We start from the raw sequence: 20,145 nt of genomic DNA, 5'->3' as shown, positions 1-20,145 counted from the left end.
TATTCAAAAGAAAGTAGGGTGTGCGCGCCCCGGGATGCAAAGAGCTTCTCCAGGTTTCTAATTCCCTTAACATCTGGGGGTTGTCTGCAGCTTGGCAGGCCGGGGTGGAAGCTGCAGGGGACGCCCCCCAACTTTCCACCCGGGACATCCTCAAGGGCTGCCACAACAACAGGCTCGCGCGAGACAAAGGGCTGGCACGGGGCGGCGCGCTGGGCCAGGGGGCGTGGGGAGGCCAGGGAGCAGCGCGGTGGGAGCCGGGGCGGGGACCTCCGGCCCGGCCTCCAGACCCGGCCCTGCCTTTGACCCTCGGTCCCGCGCCGCTTCCCTGCAGGCGGCGCCCCGGGAACCACTGCTCAGGCCCAGGCTTGTTCCTTTCAGTCCCAAGCGCGGAGCTGAGAGCAGCACCCCTGCGCCGGCGGCATGGCGGTGTCCTGGAGGAGCTGGCTGGCCAACGAAGGGGTTAAACACCTCTGCCTGGTAGGCTGGAGGGCCAGGCTGGCCTGGCGGTCTGTCTGTGCTGCAGCGAGTTTGATTCATTCTCAGAATGTGCGCTTGTGGGGATGAGAGAATTGGAAGTTCGGGGGTTTTGTTTCGGACTTTCTCACCTAACCATAACTTCCTGCTCAACTTAAGGGAACTTTACTACTGATTGCTGATGAGCCAATGTGGAGAAAGGGGGAGCTAAGGCAGCTTTTCAAACACTCACTATCTCTTCCAAATGCTTCCTTATATTGGGCATCCCATGGGCCATGGGGATACTACTAATTTCTTAATCTCAATTTACACCGGAGCTGGGGAAATAACTCTCATTAAGTGATCTAGTTGCTGCCAACCTTTATTTCAATGTAGGGTCTGGGTAAGTCCAGGTGAGTGGCTTCTCCACTTTCTGTCTGAGCATGCTTTCTTGTAAAGGCTGAGATTGCACATACAGAGCTTAGTCTTGTGAGTGAATTCTGTTAGATGATTATATTTCTATTTTAATGTTTGTTTTCTCCCTCTTTGACTGGTCTAGCTCGTTTGGCTGTCCCTAAATGTCCTACTTTTCTGGAAAACCTTCCTGTTGTACAACCAAGGGCCGGAATACTACTACATCCACCAGATGTTGGGCGTAAGTGAATCTGGGATGACCTGATGGAGTGGGTTTAAGGCCACAGACGGCTACAAAATTTTGTCAGTACACCCATGTCTCATAGCAATATTTATTAAGAAACTTAAGACACTGTCGGTTTCTCTCAGCAGTTTGGCCCTTTAAGGACCAAGGGCAGTATCTGCTAAAGTGAGGAAAATGAACCTGTCTGTCAGACCATGCTATTAGTGCCTGAGGGAGTGTTGCTGCTTTTGTTTCTCTTCTTTTTGCAAGCTACACTAGAGAGTTCTGAAGAGTTTGCTTCTCCCAGAGGACCAGCTGATGACAGGCTGTTAGTCTACACTTGTCAAGTCTGTCCAGAGGATGTCAGCACTGTTTTCTTTCGCTGAGAGTTCTCAGAGTGAACTGCTGCTGATTTCTGAGTACTCTTGCTTTGCTTAGCTGCTGTAGCTTATTGGTTGGTTCTGGTTCTGGTCTGAGGACAGTATCATACAAACTCTGTCCTGCTTTATTTCATGTTGATATTTCTCTTTGTTCTGTTTCTCATCTCATCTTCTAATTTTCTCTCTACCTTACTAGATCCTATAAATGTCAGGGTCCCCAGGACATTTTACTTTGTACAAGGAGATTGAAGCCTTCTAAGCATCCACACAAAGTATAAAATGTGTTTTATATATATATATATATATATATAAAATATATATAAATCATTTCAGACACCTGAGCAAGCAGGAGAGGAAAACACATTCTAAAGAGGACACATTGCTTTGCTTTTCATAAATTTATCACTATTTAGAATCACTTTAGTTGAATTCAGTGCAACTAGCTTCACCTTTATGGTTGGCATGCAGAGGTTTATCTTTTACCCTTAGTGCTCCGAGCAGTGATTAGGACATATCAAGCCTGCGGTAAGCTGCAGCTAAATTGATTGATATTTTTATATTACTATATTTAAACTCTTGGTTGTGATTTTTTTAACATTTAATATTACTAGTTTTAAATAATGGTGTCAGAAACATTGTTTTAGAAAAGGAAAAAAAGACACCCCTTATTGAAGAATCTGAAATTAACACGTTTGTCTCTTCATCCATCCAATTTTTGTCTAGTTATCTAGGACTGTTCTTCAAATTGCTTTCTAAATAGACCCAGAGAATAAAATATTTACTATTTTTAAGTGCCTTACACTCTTATGCCAAAGTCAGCAAAACCCCACAAGCCTGCAAAACCAATCAAATAATTGTAGGCTAATAAACAAATAAAGAAAAATTTCTCTGATGATTTACCAAGGATTCCTAGCTCTGCATTCTTGTTCTTGAATGTTCACTACTCAAAGTGAATTAATAAGCTAGAAGTTTTTTAGTATGGGATTTATTTTACTTAATACATAACTTAGTGAACAACTTGTAAGAATCACTTGAAAATTGCCTTAGCAGAACTTGTTCCAGATCAGGATGCTTGTTTTACTGTACAAACCTAAGAATTGTAGAAGTCAATAGCCAGCTTTGGAGTTTTACTCTTAACATAATAGAAGCAAGCTAAGCTAATTATGTTAGAATCTAGCAAGGTATTTTTTAGGTACTTGGATTCTGTGTAACTTGTTGACAGATCAGATAAGATTAAGCTGAAATCCACATGCCAGTACACAGGAACAAATATAGTCAAACAAGTTTTAAAGACCTTTTAAAATACGCTCTGTGTTTCCACCTTCATTCTGCATTAGTGCTTTTGATCAAATGATGCACCAAAACAGAGAACTTTAAGAACTTTAAGGGTGCACAGCAGGGGCTGATTGCATGATTGAAAGGCTCAGCTGGGTGGTGTGGAGAAAGAACAACAGGCAGGCTGATAAAGAGAGGCCACTCTACCTTATCTTTTCAGCAAACTCATGACTAGTGACAGTGTGGGTGGACCGACATTTTAGCCAGACTCCTTGTGAAAAGGAGTAGCCTTTCTCATTACTTCTCAGTTTCTGAAAATTACTTGTTATGATTTCTGTAGTATTAATTTATCTAAGCTCTTTGCAATAAATATTTCAACGTACATATTGGCATTTCCTGGACAAGGACTTCCATCCATAGCTTTAGTATTGACTTTATAAAGGAGGATTTCATGTGGTTTTTGTTGATAGTCATTCTTGGATTAACTTTCTGGTATCATAATGATTGTGGTATGGTTTTCTAGGGAATGAATTTACAGTTTGTTCTCCATTACAAATACAGCACAGTGATGAGATATAATTAATTTTAAAATATATAGTTTGGGCTTCATGATTTATTGCTTTGCATATCAATAGAGTTTAATAACCTTAAAGCTGTTCAGATTAAATAGTTTCCCCATGTCAGGAATGTAGAAATGATGAGTACTACGTAGGTATTGGGAGGTTTTAAATTACTTCCAGATAAACTTTCAATTGCAAAACAACAGCAGAAACAACACTGTGGTATACCTAGAAATCAATTTACTGTGAAACACAAATGGAAGTTGACACTTGCCCCACAAGTATGAGGTTCCGAGTTCTAATGTCCAACAGGCACGCCAAAAGTGGGGAATGGCCATGAGCTCCTACAATTTCATTGTTGTGAGAGGCAGAGACATCAGGGGCCACTGGGACTTGGGGTTAGCCTAGCTCCAGGTCAGTAAGAGACAGTGACAGTGACAGAGCCAGACACTAGGTATCTTCTGGTATCTCTATTCATCCATGTGTTCATGTACTCAAACACAAAGGTGTGTAATACCGCACTCAGGCACATACATACATACATACACATACCAAAAAGGGGTGTCACAAAGGGAAATAGTAAATTTGTTCTGCAAACATTTTGATAATAACATTAAGTGCTCAGATTTTGGTCATTTATGTATGAATTGTAGTATTCCAGTTTTCTGGTATAATAAGGTAGAAGGAGCCAGTGCATATGCCTTAATCCCAGAATAATATAGCTATCTGGAGGTATTACTTATTAGTCCTTAGTTGAAATCCCTACTTTATATTGAAGCCAATTATCTCTGAAAGCTTTTTGAGCACTTTACAAATGTTTTTTTCAGCTAGGAATCTTTTCTGTTTGTCTTATGGAGGAGGAAGTATACATCAGTGAAGCTGTGGGGTTTGCTCAGATGCCTTCCTGATCTGATCTTGTTGCTGGGGGCTCACTAGAGCTTTGGGAAAGCTAATTTTTAATACTGGAAAGTTTGTTTATTGCCTTTTTTTTTTTTTTTAGAACAAATTTAGAGGTTGAAAACCTTTTGACAACAGAGAAAATGATATCTGAAGCACTGGAAGGATAATGTGAGATTAATTTGTTTTGATAGAGTTCTTATGATCGTTAGTCACTGGAGAGGTCGATACAGACAGAGGCAGCTTGGTCACGGCTGGTTTATGCTCAAGTTAATGTGCTAATCAGATCATGCACTCCTCAGGAGATATTTAATTATGACATGCTGTGTGGCTTGGAATCTTAACATGGGTTAAGAGAAAACAAAGTATGAGCGAAAGCCAAGATAAACAGTCAAACAAACTAATGTATAAAATCACCTTCATCCATCTCCCATTAGAACTTTTTAAATAAAGGATTCTATGGAATATTTCAGAGGAAACCTGTTTCCATCTATTTTTTTTAGGAGTGAGAAATGTGTTTACTCATTTTTCCACATTAATGATTACCGACGTGTTGTGAGTCACCTTGAGAAAATTAGTTTTCTATTTTTTATGGATATAAAGTCATTGTTTGCAGTGTTATATTTCACAATTTCTTTCCAATACATTGTGTGTGTGTGTGTATGTGTGTGTGTGTACTTTAAAGGTCAAAAAGGGCTGGACACGTATCTCCATGGTATGGTCCTTGTCTAGTACATCTAATGCTCTTTTCTCTATCATCTGCAAAAGATGCTATTTAATTGGTATAAATATTTTAATGGGAGTCAAGCATATATCTTTCAGTAATCGATGAAGTTGTCTTGGTTTTCTACCTTCTTTTCTCTACAAAATAATTTCTGTGTAAAGTATTTATTTTCTCTATAATTGTTCTCTTGCTGCCATGATGGAAAATTTTTTTCTCCATTTCCTCATATATATATATACATATATATATATATATATATATATATATATACAAACTATATATATGCAAAATATATATATGCAAAATATATATACTTTTTTTTCTTAACATACTGAAGTGATGTTGTTTTTACATTCCTTTGGAGAGTCATAAGATTTTCACATTGTTGAAAAAGTTGTGAGTGTTCCAACTCTTTTTAAATTTCTAGTGATGTACAAGTATGGCATTTGTAAAGACTGCCTCCTGATTCCTAGGGCTGTAGCTTAGCATTTTCGGAAGCAGGTTTCTGCTTGCTCCTCATGGAATGGCATGCAGATGAATTGCCCTGGGATGTAAAGGCAGTTTTAGTTCACAGCTTTGATTTCGCTGAGGGAGAATATATGTTCTTTGAGTTTCAAAGAGGGCTTAATAATTAAGTTTCCCTTTTTATTGTACAAAGTATAAAAGTCAGTGTCTAGACTTAGTCATGCATGGATTGAGCTTTCAATTCAGAGATATTTTCAGTCAAGTGTTTTTGTTGTTGTTGAAATGTCAATAACCTTGTTATTGACATTTGAGGTCATATAATGTAATCCTATATTATATTACATTAAAATAATTGCATATTCTTTATGTGCTTATCTTAGATAACAAGGCATCCATTTTCAGAACTGGGAATTCTGCTTTTTGGCTTTTGTGAGACTAAATAGCTTCAGACAGAGTCACTGTGTAGCACAGACACAGAATGGCTGTGACCAGCTGTCCTTCCTCTGAGTACAGTGACTGCAGCTTTGTACAGTGGTGCAGTGTGTGCTTACATGCCTTACTGTACTTTTCCTTTTCTATTTTCTAAAAGGGAAAATTAAGCTTGAAGTGGTTTGTTTACATTGTTCCTTGAATCAATGGCTCTATCACAAATTATTTTATTGCTTTTCAGGCCAATCTTATCTCCCCTGGAATAAATAGCTTTTTATTAATTGGACTGTTGAGATGTCAGAGCAGGTAATGTTGTTCGCTGTACAAACCAGGTGACTTGAATTAGAGTCCTGGAACACCGGCAGAGCTGACTCTCTGATCAGTGCTGTGGCACATTCCATTTTCCCTCATCTCTACTCAAACACACAGACCCCCCCACACCTACCTGTACATGCATACACAATATTGATAGACACAATGAAAGGAAAACAAAACGCTGAAATTCACACTGTTATGGGTCAGTAGCCTTTCATTTTATATGAAGTTATACTGGAGAACATATGATGATGTAAGAAGTTAAGGAAGCTTAGTGCCTTGCCTTCAAGGTAAAATATATTTTTAGCATCCTGGTTATTTTTTATTCCTCTGAAACTGCTAAAGAAGTATGAGATATTTCATTTAGATTATTTCTAATTTCACATAGCATCGATTTAGGGCTCAATATTTAGCTTCTGATTTATATATCTACTTTATCATCTCCTTTTATATATATACAAAGCAGTGGTATTGATCTTAGCCTCTTATCAAATTTGCTTTTTTCATTTTGCTATGGAAACAGTAATATCTATAACATTGCATGATTCAAGATGTGGCATACACCATAACTACATTATATCTTTCTACTGATTAATTAATTTTTAAATTAAATAATGAATTAGAGGTTTTCAGTTTTTGTTTTGAAATGAAGAAACTGAATTATAGACACATTAATTGGTTAGTCATGCTGTCAGACTAGATTCCTGTTCCTAACTGTTGAACTTATTTTTGCAACATTATTTAAAAAAGAGAGAGAGATACATGTACAGATTATTATAAGCATTTTGGTGTAAAGCTATATGAATATAATTTTGTCAATACTTGATTTTTTTAAAGGTTTGATAGTATGCATTGAAATCTTACTAGTTACCATAACATAAAGTACGAGTAAAACAATAAGTAACGTGAAAATAGTCAAAGTTTGCTTGGTGTGTATAGATTAAACATAATGATTTTTAAATACCAAAAATTGCCACAAGGCAATCTTCTTAGCTGTTGCATTTTTAATGATTTACAGTCTTGGTGTACTGCACTCTGAGAAACTGCTTACACTTTATTTTAAAGGACTGAGGCTTCCACTTTTTGGTCTTTCTTATTTTGAGCTTCATATGGTCTGTGAGTTGTTTGTTGGATATTTAGAGTTTTCCGGGGTTAGTATCCAATTATCAGTGACTGCTTATTATGTCTGTTCTTTTGTGATTGGGTTACCTCACTCAGGATGATATTCTCTAGATACATCCATTTTCCTAGGAATTTCATAAAGTCATTATATCTAATAGCTGAGTAGTACTCCATTGTGTAAATATACCACAATTTTTGTATCCATTCATCTACTAAAGGACGTCTGTGTTCTTTCCAACTTCTGGCTATTGTAAATAGGGCTGCTATAAACGTTGTTGTGCATGTGTCTTTATTGTATTTTGGAGCATCTCTGGAATATATGCCCAGAAGTGGAATAAATGGGTCTTCAGGTAGTACTATATCCAATTTTCTGAGGAACTGCCAGACTGATTTCTGTCACGCGCCCCACTTCCCGCTGGCAGGAAAGGCGTGCAACAACAGGATTCTTCTGCGAACAACTTTTATTGTACAGCTCTCTGAGCAGGGGACCATGTGGAAGGAAAATGCACTGCTTATATATGCCCAGGAGACTCATGTCGCTACCTGATTGGTGTGCCCTCCAGTAAGTAACTCATTAGCATGCCCCGAGAGCAGGCTGTGATGTCTGTGGCACATGGGCACTATGTCTCTTGGGCTGGGCAACAGCTCTATTTGCTGAGTCATTGGCGGGAAGCCGGCGCCATGTTTGGGTGCGGCACAAACGGCTCTCAACAGATTTCCAAAGTGGTTGTACCAGTTTACAACCCCACCAACAATAGAGAAGTGTTCCTCTTTATCTGCATCCTTGTCAGCATCTGCTGTCATCTGAGTTTTTGATCTTAGCCATTCTGACTGGTGTGAGGTGGAATCTCAGGGTTATTTTGATTTGTATTTCCCTGATGACTGGAGATGTTAAGCATTTCCTTAGATGCTTCTGAACCATTTGATATTCCTCAATTGAGAATTCTTTGTTTAGCTCTGTACCCCATTTTTTCTAATAGGATTGTTTGGTTCTCTGGAGTCTAACTTCTTGAATTCGTTGTATATATTTGATATTAGATCTCTGTCAGATGTGGGATTGGTACAGATCTTTTCCCAATCTGTTGGCTGCCATTTTGTTTTATTGAAAGTGTCTTTAGCCTTACAGAAACTTTGCAATCTCATTAAGTCCCATTTTTCAGTCATTGATCTTAGAACACAAGCCATTGTTGCTCTGTTCAGGAAATTTTTTTCTGTGCCTGTGTGTTCTAACTTTTCTCCACTTTCTCCTCTAATAGTTTCAGTATTCCTGGTTTAACGTGGAGGCCTTTGTTCCACTTGCAATTGAGCAAGGAGATAAGAAAGGGTCTATTTTCATTGTTCTGCATGCTGACTGCCAGTTGATACAACACCATTTGGTGAAGAGGCTGTCCTTTTTTAATTGAATGTTTTTTAGCTCTTTTGTCAAAAAGCAAGTGACCGTATTGTGAGAGTTCTGAATCTTCAATTCTCTTCCATTGATCAATCTACCTATCTCTGTACTAGTACCATGCAATATTTAATATTTTAATATACTTTGAGGTTTAAGCAATGTAATATAGCTTGATGTTAGGGATGGTGAGTCCCACTGAAGTTTTTTTGTTGTTGAGGATAGATTTTGATATTTTAGGTCTTTTGTTATTCCAGATGAAAGTGCACATTGCTCTTTCCAACTCTATGAAGAATTGTGTTGGAAATTTGATGGAGATTCCATTGAATCTGTAGTTTGCTTTTGGTAAGATGGCCATTTTTACAATGGTGATCCTTCCAGTTCATGAGCATCGGAGATCTTTCCATCTTCTGAAATCTTCCTCAATTTTCTTCTTCAGAGATTTTAATTTTTTCGCATACAGGTCCTTCACTTGCTTAGTTAGGGTCACACCAAGTTATTTCATATTGTCTGTGACTATTGTGAAATGTATCTTTTCTCTAATTTCTTTCTCAGCATATTTGTCCTTAGAGTAGAGGAAGGCTACTCATTTGTTTGAGTTAATTTTATATCCAGCCACTTTGCTGAAGTTGTTTATCAGATGTAAAAGTTCTCTGGTAGAAATTTTGGGGTCACATAAGTGAACTATCAAGTTGTCTGCAAATAGTGATATTTTTACTTCTTCCTTTCAGGTTTGTATTTCTCATATTTCCTAATTGCTCCCCGGACTTCCAGTACTATGTTGAATAGGTAGGGGGAAAGTGGGCACCCTTGTCTAGTCCCTGATTTTAGTGGGATTGCTTCAAGTTTCTCACTATTTAGTTTGATGTTCACTACTGATTTGCTGTATATTGCTTTTACTATGTTTAGTTATGGGTCTTGGATTACTGCTCTTTTGAAGACTCTTAGCATGAAGCATTGTTGAATTTTGTCAAATGCTTTCTCAGTGTCTAGTAAGATGACCCTGTGGTTTTATTTTATTTTATTTTATTTTATTTTTTTGAGTTTTTTTATATGGTGGATTGTGTTGGTGGATATTAAAATATTCATTCATCCAGGGATGAAGCCTACTTGATCTTGGTGAATGATCATTTTGATGTGTTCTTGGCTTTGGTTTGCAAGAATTTTATTGAGTATTTTTGCATCAGTGTTCATAAGGGAGATTGGTCTGAAGTTCTCTTTCTTTGTAGGGTCTTTGTGTGGTTTACGAATGAGAATTATTTTGGCTTCAAAGAAAGAGTTGGGTAGTGTTTCATCTGACTCTATTTTGTGTAATAGTTCTGATAGAATTCTGCACTGAAATCATCTGGCCCTGGGCTTTTTTTGGTTGAAAGGTTTTTGATTACTACTTCTATTTCTTTAGGTTTTATGGGATTATGTAGATGGTTTATATGGTTCTGGTTTTACTTTGGTATCTGGTATCTGTCTAGGAATTTATTCATTTCCACTAGATTTTCCAGTTTTGTTGAGAATAGTCTTTTGTAGTAGGATCTGATGATTTCTTCAATTTCCTCAGTTTCAGTTGTTTTTTCTCCACTTTCATTTCTGATTTTGTTAATTTGGATACTCTCTCTTTACTCTCTAGTTAGTCTGGCTAAGGGTTTATCAATCTTGTTAATTTTCTCAAAGAACCTGCTCCTTGTTTTTTAGATTCTTTGAATGGTTCTTTTTGTTTCTAATTGGTTAATTTCTGCTCTGAGTTTGATTATTTTCTGCAGTCTACTCCTCTTGGGTTTATCAACTTCTTTTTGTTCTAGAGCTTTTAACTGTGCTGTCAAATTCCTAGTGTATGCTCTCTCCAGTTTTTCTTTGGAGGCACTCAGAGCTATGAGTTTTCCTCTTACTACTGCTTTCATTCATCTCATGTTTGGATATGTTGTGGTTTCATTTTCATTAAATTCTAGAAAATCCTTTATTTCTTTCTTTATTTCTTCTTTGACCATGTTATCATTGAGTAGAGCATTTTTCAGCTTCCATGTGTATATTGGCTTTTTGTTTAGTTTGTTGTTATTAAAGACCAGCCTTAGTCCATGGTGATCTGATAGGATGCATGGGAGTATTTCAATCTTCTTATATCTATTGAGGCTTCTTTTGTGACTGACTATATGTTCAGTTTTGAAAAACGTGCCGTGAGGTGCTGAGAAGAAGGTGTATTCTTTTGCTTTAGGATGATATGTTCTGTAGAAGTTTATTAATTCCAATTGGTTCATAACCTCTGCTAGTTTCACTGCATCCTTGTTCAGTTTCTGCTTCTATGATCCGTCTATTGATGAGAATGTGGTGTTGAAGTCTCCCACTATTATTGTGTGGTGCAATGTATTTTTTGAGTTTCAGTAGGGCTTCTTTTATGAATGTGGGTTCCCTTGTGCTGGGAGCATATATGTTAAGGATTGAGAATTTATCCTGATAAATTTTCCCTGTAATGAGCCAAAATTATCCTTTCTTATTTTTTTTTTTTTAACTTTTAGTTGAAAATCTACTTTATTCAATATTAGAATGGTTACTCCAACTTGTTTCTTTGGGCCCTTTCCTTGGAAGGTTTTTTTTCCCCCAGCCTTTTACTCTTAGATAGTGTCTGTCTTTGTTTCTGAGATTAGTTTCCTGTATACAGCAAAATGCTGGATTTTGTTTATATATCCAGTCTGATAGTCTATACTGGGGAATGAGTCCATTTATGTTAACAGATAATAAGGAATAGTGATTTTTGTTTTCTGTCATTTTTGCTCTTAGAGTTAGAATTGTGTCTGTGTGTTTTTCTTCTTTTGGTTTTCTTGTTTACTTATTCTCTTGCTTTTTCTAGGATGTAGTTTCCATCCTTGTATTGAGTTTTCCATCTATTATTATTTGTAGGGCTTGATTTGTGTTCAGACATTGTGTAAATATAGTTTTATCCTGGAATATTTTGTTCTCTCCATTCATGATGTTTGAAAGTTTTGCTGGATATAGTAACCTGGGCTGACATTAGTGCTCTTTTAGTGTCTGCATGATGTTTGTCCAGGATCTTCTAGCTTTCATAGCTTTTGTTGAGTAGTCGGGTGTAATTCTGGTTGGTCTGCCTTTGTATGTTACATGTTCTTTTTCCCTTACTGCTTTTAGTATTCTTTCTTTGTTTTGAACACTTGTTTTGACTATTTTGTATCTGGAAGATTTTCTTTTCTGGTCCAATCTATTTGGGTTATGTAGGCTTCTTTTATGGTCATTGTCATCTCATTCTTAAGGGTAGGGAAGTTTTCTTCTAAGATTTTGTTGAAGATATTTACTGTAACTTTTAGTTCATATTCTTTGTCCTCTTCTATTCTTATTATCCTTAGGTTTGGTCTTCTTATTGTGTCCTGGATCTCCTGGACATTTTGGGTTAGGAGCTTTTTGTTTATTTTTTTCATCTTCTCTGACTCTTTTGTCTACATTTTCTATGTTGTCTTCGACCCCTGAGATTCTCTCTTTCTTCTCTTGTAGTCTGTTGTTGATGCTTGCATCTTTGGCTCCTGATTTCTATTTTAGGTTTTCCATCTCCAGGGTTGTCTCTTTTTGTGTTTTCTTTATTGTTTCTATTTCCATTTTCAATTCCTTCATCTGTTTGGTTGTGTTTTCATGTAGTTCTTTGAGTGATTTTTGTGTTTTCTCTTTAAAAGCTTATATTTCTTCATGTGTGTCCTCCTCTTCTTGTTTAAGGGAGTAATTCATGTGCTTCTTGAAGATCTCCGTCATCATTGTGAGGTATGATTTCAAGTCTGTGTCTTCTTTTTCTGGAGTGTTTGGCAATCCATTGCTTGCTGTGGTGAGAGAGCTGGGTTCTGATATTGCCAGGTTGGCATGGTTTCCATTGCCTAAGTTCTTTAGTTTTTCTCTTGCCATCTTGTTTTACAAATTACATAATATAAACATATATTTATATAATATACATCATAATATAAACTATGTAGAATATAAATATATATACCTAATATATAATTATACATTTACAATTATATACTTATCTAATAAATTATATAATATACAATACAAATTAAATAATATATGGTAAGGTGGGGAAAACAATTTACAGGAATTTTTTTTTCTGTCATCCTATGCATGCATCTTGGTGATAAAACTGGTGCCTCAAGGGTTGGCAGTGATAACATCTGCTGAGCTCTCTTGCGGATCTACATTCTCTCTTTTTAGTTGAGGTTCATAATTCTCTCACAATAATCCTGAATAAGATTGTTTGGGTGCACGCTTATGTTTGTTATTATACATTTACATTTGTCAATAGGTACTTGACCAAAAGCAAAGTTGAGAATATTATATTATTATTAAAAATTTAGATTTATTTATCTTATTTTGCATGTATAATTTGTTTCTTTGTATGTCTTTGCATCATTCACATTCCTAGTATCCTCCAAGGTCTGAAGTTTCTCCTACTAGAGTAGTAGAAGGTTGTGAACCATGATTGGGAAGCAAACCTGGGTTCACTGGAAAGGCAGTAAGTGTTCTTCAACACTGAGCTGTCTTTCTAGCTCTCCCTGCTACCCTTATTTTCAGTAATGTTAGTATATAATCTTCATGTCCTTGAAAAAAATTAAATGAATGAACACTGTGGGTGGTTGTACCAATATTTCATTTGGATATTTTAAGTGTCACTGAATGTGACTTCAGAGAACTGACTTTGTGAATTCTCAGGGACTATTTTTGTTCTGAATGCAGCAAAGACCAGTAATAGTACAAGCAGCAGTTAATGTAGTAGTCAGATAGTCCAAAGATGCTTTGCTTTGAGAATTAGTTAGCCAGGAAAATATGAGGGAGGCTAGTAGTACTGTGATATGTTACAAAGACCAGAAGAGTTGCTGTAATTTGTTCATATTATCTGATGATTACACTTAGCACTTTCTTTGTATAGTCAGAGCAAAGTTGATTATGGACAACCAATCTTTTAACTTCTCGCCTGTTTCTCTTTATGTTCATCATGCTAACCATTGTGTATGTTATAGAAATAATTTTTAAAACTGTAGGACTAAATCTAGAGAAGAAATCACTTTGTAATTTGTTGCTACAGAGGCCAAAGGTTTTGGATTTTTTTTTTCAGAAAAAAAGTTATTTTTAATCATGGTCCAGACATTGATATACTTTTAGCATTTTGGATAAACTAATGTTCTTTGAAGTAAGATTTAAGTTCTGAAGATTCTGAGAAAAAGCAGGTGGGATGCTTAGTATCTGGTACATAAGTTCTTAGAAAATATATAAAATTCTATATGTATATAGTAGTATAGAGTATATGTATTACAGTTACTATGTTTATGCTTGAAGCAGTTGGTATTGGTAGTAATGCTATAGACACAATTCAATAGTAATATTGTGGATTAATTATGTTTATGAGTATACATATGAAAGGTAATTCAGTGACATAGAGAAAGAAGGAATTTTTAGAGTATCCAGTACATGGCTTGTAGGGCAGATTGTCCTTTTCTTCATCATTATATCATTTACAGGCTGCTTAGTAAGTAGATCCTCAAAGATGAGGCTGTCTATTTACTGCTTAAATGGAACATTTGAATCTGAGTTATTGTGCTGACCTTTGGTTCTTTACTGCTTCTTGAGAGAAGAAAATATGTGATGTTGTTGTCACTGTCACAAAGTTTGTAGAAACTTGACTGATTGTTGAGTAGAACTTGTGTTTGTAAATGGGTTTTTCATTAAGGAGTCATTAAGAATAACTTATTATTATTATCTGAAGCTTGGGTTTTCTAAAAATTAAACAACAGAAATAGTATGCATTTTATGACATTGTTTTGATTCTTTAAAAGAAGTTAAAATTGGATTGGTAAAGATATTTTCCCAATCTTTTGGGTGCTGTTTTGTCCTATTGACAGTGTCCTTTGTCTTAAAGATTTTCTATTTTATGAGGTCCTATTTGTTGATTCTTGATCTTACAGCATAAGCCATTGGTGTTCTGTTTAGGAAAATTTCCCCTGTGCCTATGTGTTCTAAGTACTTCTCCACTTTCTCTTCTAATAGTTTCAGTGTGTCTGGATTTATGTGGAGGTCATTGACTCACTTGGACTTGAGCTTTGTACAAGGAGATAAGAAGGGATAGCTTTGCATTCTTCTGCATGCTTAATGCCAGTTGAGCCAGCACCATTTGTTGAAGATGCTGTTTTTTTCCATTGGATATTTTAAGTTTCTCTTTCATTAAAGGGCTAGTATCCAATATATACAAAGAATTCAAGAAGTTAGACTCCAGAGAATCAAATAATCCTATTAAAAATGGGGTACAGAGCTAAACAGTAATTCTCAACTGAGGAATACCAAATGGCTGAGAAGCATCTAATGAAATGCTCAGCATCCCTAGTCATCAGGGAAATGCAAATCAAAACAACCCTGAGAACCCACCTTAGACCAGTCAGAATGGGTAAGATAAAAAACTCAGGTGACAGCAGATGCTGGCAATAATTTGGAGAAAGAGAAACACTCCTCCATTATTGCTGGGATTGCAAGGGGATACAACCACTCTGGAAATCAGTCTGGATGTTCCTCTGGAAAAATTGGATATAGTAGTTATCTGAGGACCCAGCTCTAACACTTCTTGGCATAAACCCACAAGACTCTCTAACATATAACATGTTCCACTATGTTCACAGCAGCCTTATTTATAATAGCCAGAAAATGGAAAGAACCCAGATGTCCTTCAACATAGGAATAGATACAGAAATTGTGGTACATTTACACAATGTAGTACCACTCGACTACTTAAAACAATGGCTTCATGAAATTCTTAGTCAAATGGATGAAACTAGGAAATATCATCCTGAGTGAGGCATCCCACTCACAAAAGAACACACATGTTATGCACTCACAGATAAACAGATTCTAGCCGGAAAATTTGGAATACCCAAGAAACAATTCACAGACCTTATGAAGCTCAAAAACAAGGAAAGCCAGGATGTGGATGCCTCAGTTCTTCTTAGTAGGGAGAACAGATTACCCATGGGAGCAAATACAGGAACAAATAGAGGAGCAGGAACTTAAAACAAGATAAACCAAAGACTGAGTCACCTGGGGATTTATCTCATATGCAGCTACAAAACCCAATCATTATGGCTGATACCAAGAAGTTCTTACTGATATGGATGCCTCCTTAGAGGGTCTGCCAGAGCCATGATACAGATGAGGATGCTTGTAGCTAACCATTGGAATGAGCAGAGGGACTCCATGGAGAAACTAGAGAATTGACTAAACGTGATGAAAGGGTTTTCAACCCCATGGGAAGAACATTATCAACCAACCAAACTCCCTAGAGCCTAGAGCCTTCAGGAACTAAAACACTAACCAATGAGCACACATGGAGAGATCCGTGACTCCAGTTGTATATGTAGCAGAGGATGGCATTGTCTGGCATCAATGGGCAGGAGTGGACTTTGGTTCAGTAAAGGCTCATTTTTCCCAGTGTAAGGAAATGCTAAGGCACTGAGGAGGGAGTGGATGGTTGGGAGTGGGAGCATTTTCATGGAAGCAAGGGGAGAGGGAAGCGATTGGGAGATGGGAGAAAGGGTTTAACACTTGAAATATAAATACAGAGAATATCCGATAAAAATATTTTGAAAAAAAAAAAGAAGTTAAAATAAGAGAGTAATGTTCATTGAAGTATCCTCATGGGCTTGACATTTGCCTATGTTACTAGTATATGTTTTTCAAAGTCCCAAATATTCTTCAAGGTAAATCTTATTCATAAGAGGAAGATAAGGAATAGAACTTAAGCATGTAACCTATTGTATTATTTTAAAAAGCATGAAAATGTAATTTCCTTCTTTCCTGTATTCTCTTCCTTTACAGCCATAATTCATGTTAGTATTTGGTATCCAGAGAAACACAAATATGTTCTAGTCATATTCATGTTGTGTTGAACGTCAAAGTGTTTTGGGAACTGAAAGCACCACAGATGTGAAGGATGTTATATACCACTTGTGACTCTCAAAATCCAACAACTTCTAAGGGTATTGCCACGGTGCTAAGCCATAACTCCTTTGAAGAAACATTTGCAGAAAGACAAAAGTAAAGTTATCTTTCCTGATAAAAAAAGAAGCCATTAATTTTCAATGTTAAACACAGTTTCCAGTTGAAGAAGTAACTACTGAAGTGTGATTATGGATGTTGATGACATGTTTATGTAATAATAACACTTGTTTAGTAGCAAGTTGCTTGAATAGGCAGTATTCAGTACCTTATGTCTACTATACCATTTCCTATACACTGAGGTTTGTGCTGTGGTGAATTTTAATAGTGTGGCATAATGTTTCGTGTGAAAATAATGATCTTTCTAATACTGACAGTGGGAGCAATGGAAAAATAGATGGAGTGAAAACAGTAAGGATTTTGATCAAACTAGTTTGTTGTATACATTTTTAGAAATTGGAAAGCTGAATTTCACAGTACTTACCATCTGTAATAACGAATTCAACTTTGTTTTGTATGGTCAAATTTGTTTGTATGGACTTAGAAATTCTTAATGATCTGCAGATGCAGAGTATTTAAGATTACTAGAAGTAACACATACTAAAGGCAAAATAAAATGAGTTATATACTCAGAATAAAATATTTCATATACCTGAAATTAAAAATATATTTTAAAATTATGTGATAATGTCTATTTTGACCATGTAATCATGCTCCTTTTCCCAGTGATACGGTTTTCAGTTTCATGACTTCAAATTACAAATAACAGCATTTAGTAAAAATTGGAAAAGTTATTTCAGTTGAAGGAAAGAGACTGGCAGTTGCTCAAGCAGTATCCATCTTTCTCATGTTGTGCTTGTGTGTAGTCTTGTTCACCTACTTCCTCACTATGCTATGTCTATGGGCCTTCTCACCGTGCCATCCTGATTTCAAGCTGAATCATGGTACCCTAAAGAAAGAGGGAATGTGAAAGTTAAAAGGAGCATTTGTGGGAACAGGTGAGCGAGGATGATGAGGCAGGCTTTGTGTACTTCTGATATTCCTTGGTCATGCTACCTTATAAGTTTCACAGAGATTTCTAGGGTTGTCACATATTCTTTATTTGAGAAGCAGGAATTTTCAGTTCCACTTTCAAAGTAGACTGTAGTGATCAAAGTAAAAATATCTTTTCTTTTTTTCCCCATAGTTCATACTATCTAAGGCTATCACCTGACAAACACAATCTGTTTTATATATTAATGGATTTCAACTGATGAGAACTGACTCCCCTTAAGTCCCCAGGATGTAGACTTCCAAAAGGAAGGTCCATTCTCTATTGGAGAGATGGAGCTTGCTGCTGGGAGTTGTCTATAGTCCACTTGTCACATCCTACTCTGCTTTTTTGTAGGGTTGGAGGTGGGCCTCAACTGTAGAAACTTTCACTGAAATAATTTTTCAGATATTTAGTCCTGCATTTGTTGAATTTTTTTACATCCATTTTAATTTGCATTGAAACCAAGTATTGGCCATGAAAGTTCTCTAAGCATGATGTGACACTTAGGTTAAGCGTCAAATACAGAATTAGTTATAAAAATCAGGAGTATCCATGGGAATAATACGTTATTGCATAAAGATAGCAAATTTTATAGATAATTGATCAACTCGTAATCTTCAAATCCTATTTTCTATAATTTATTAAAAGGACAGGGTCTTCTTACTCAACTCCAAGTTGAAAACACAAGTGTTTTCTTTGGCTTTTAAGTTTAGAATGAATGTTGGGAAAATTTAACAGTTTTATCAAGTAGAATAAGGCAAGGGTTGGTATGGCTGTTTTGGATCAAGAGTACCTGGGAGGTTAACATCAAAGTGGTTGTAGTCAAATGTTCTCTACCTGATCCATGGGGAAAGCCAGGACTACCTAGCTTAGCTTTCAAGTCAACCATGCTTAGAAAAGTAAGTTGTAAGCTTTCTTGTCCCTGCTCCTGTCCCACTCCCTTCTTTTGAAGGAGGAAAATGCAGCAGTGTAATGTTGAAGCTCTGTTGTACAAAAAGGTAGTAAATATTTAGGGATGAGCATAAACAATAACAGCAAAGAGATAATAAAAAGAGATGATTCATTTTAGCAGTGCCTTTCAGCTAAAGAAGTAAAGCCACTATATGTGTTTACTGGAAACATTTCCATTCCTGGACACCAAGTGAAGGCAGTTTTCGATGCTTTTTAAATTCTTCAGTTCTAGATTGTGGAAGCCAGTGAATTGAGGTCACTGATGTTCCTTGAGATATGGATTTTATTGCTTTATGGCTGGTGATCTTTTCCTTTAATAACACTCCCTGTAGAAAATCATGGATATGCTTATAGTCAATCTTAAATTCTATTCATGTTGAATATTAACTTTCCCAGACAGACATAGTCTAGAAGTAAATTGCTAGGGGATTTGACACATGAAGACAAGGTGGACATAATCTGATAGAAATAGCACGTTCTGGTATTGTTTTCTTCTCTATAAAGAAAAAAAGCTACATTCTGTTATATAATTGCTACATGTTCTGTTGACTTGTATTAGAGTTTTATAAGAAAAAAAAAACACAATTTGCATTGAAAATGAAAGAATCTGTTTTTTAAAGAAAGGCTAGACATAAATATAGTAGCATGTAACATAGGAAAGATTTAAGTTGGCAATAAGAAAACCTGGATGCTGAGTAAGTTAGGCTCTAACTGGTTGGTTACATTTTTGTTTGTATGAGAAAATGATTCATTAGCCTTTTATATTAAGAAAGTGAAATTAAGCTGTCTTCCTGTTTCTCACCACTATAATTTTTAAGATATAGTCTCTCACCTAACCAACAGCTCAATGATTGGCTAAAAGGTCTGGCCAGTGAGCAGCAAGATCTACCTCTCTCTTCACACCAGAACTAGGGATACAGAGAGGAATCACTACACCCAGTTTTTACCAATACCCTAGGCAAAGAATTTAGGTCTTTATGCTTCTGTGGTAGGCACTTACCTGACTTATTTCTTTTCCAGTCTGTCCCATCAACTTTTCCTCTGGATGTTATCAGTTCTTTTGGAAACTTTATTTTTCCTAGGCACTGTTTAAACTGAGAAAAGGAGTCAACTGGAGTCAAAAATTATATGACAGTTAAAAATTCTAGGACAGATTCTGAAGGGAAGCCTGTTAGGATTATTTGGACTCAGTTATAACTTATTATTATGGCATGAACTATTTCCACTGACCATAAAATATAAACCTTTTAATGATTGGCTGCTATCATCTACTTTATAGTTGTTCCTAGCATGTCAGTTATTATTATGATTTGATGAACCCCAATCAAAAGTGTTATTGTTTCTTCTAATTTTTAAGTAGCACTTAACTTAAATGCCATTTTTACTCTTCTCCTCTGACTCCTGCTCCTTCCCCCTCCCATTCTACTCCTTTTCATTTTCCCATGTTTCTTCTTTTCCTCTACCTTCTCTCCTTCCTCAGCCTCAGCCTCTTTTTCTTCCATCCTTAATGGTGCTGGAATCCAGTTTAGGGACTGATGCATAGCAAGTACCC

General features: G+C 36.4%; 1 protein-coding gene across 2 annotated transcripts in view; it reads left to right on the top strand.

Annotated features, from left to right (window-relative positions):
* Positions 1-420: 420 nt before the first annotated feature.
* Positions 421-20,145, top strand: part of NOX4 (NADPH oxidase 4) — a gene marked incomplete at its 5' end in the record, with an annotated part of 161,523 nt that continues 141,798 nt past the window's right edge. For both annotated transcript variants that reach the window (XM_080912451.1, XM_080912450.1), the window contains 2 exons: positions 421-477; positions 1,013-1,108. In XM_080912451.1, the coding sequence (XP_080768577.1) occupies positions 421-477; positions 1,013-1,108 (153 nt within the window). The remainder of the gene's footprint in view (positions 478-1,012; positions 1,109-20,145) is intronic.

Source organism: Micromys minutus, assembly GCF_963924665.1.
Source record: "Micromys minutus genome assembly, chromosome: 2".
Taxonomy (NCBI): Eukaryota; Metazoa; Chordata; class Mammalia; order Rodentia; family Muridae; genus Micromys; species Micromys minutus.
The sequence above is the reverse complement of the archived record's forward strand: the minus strand, read 5'-3'. Positions and strand labels throughout refer to the sequence as shown.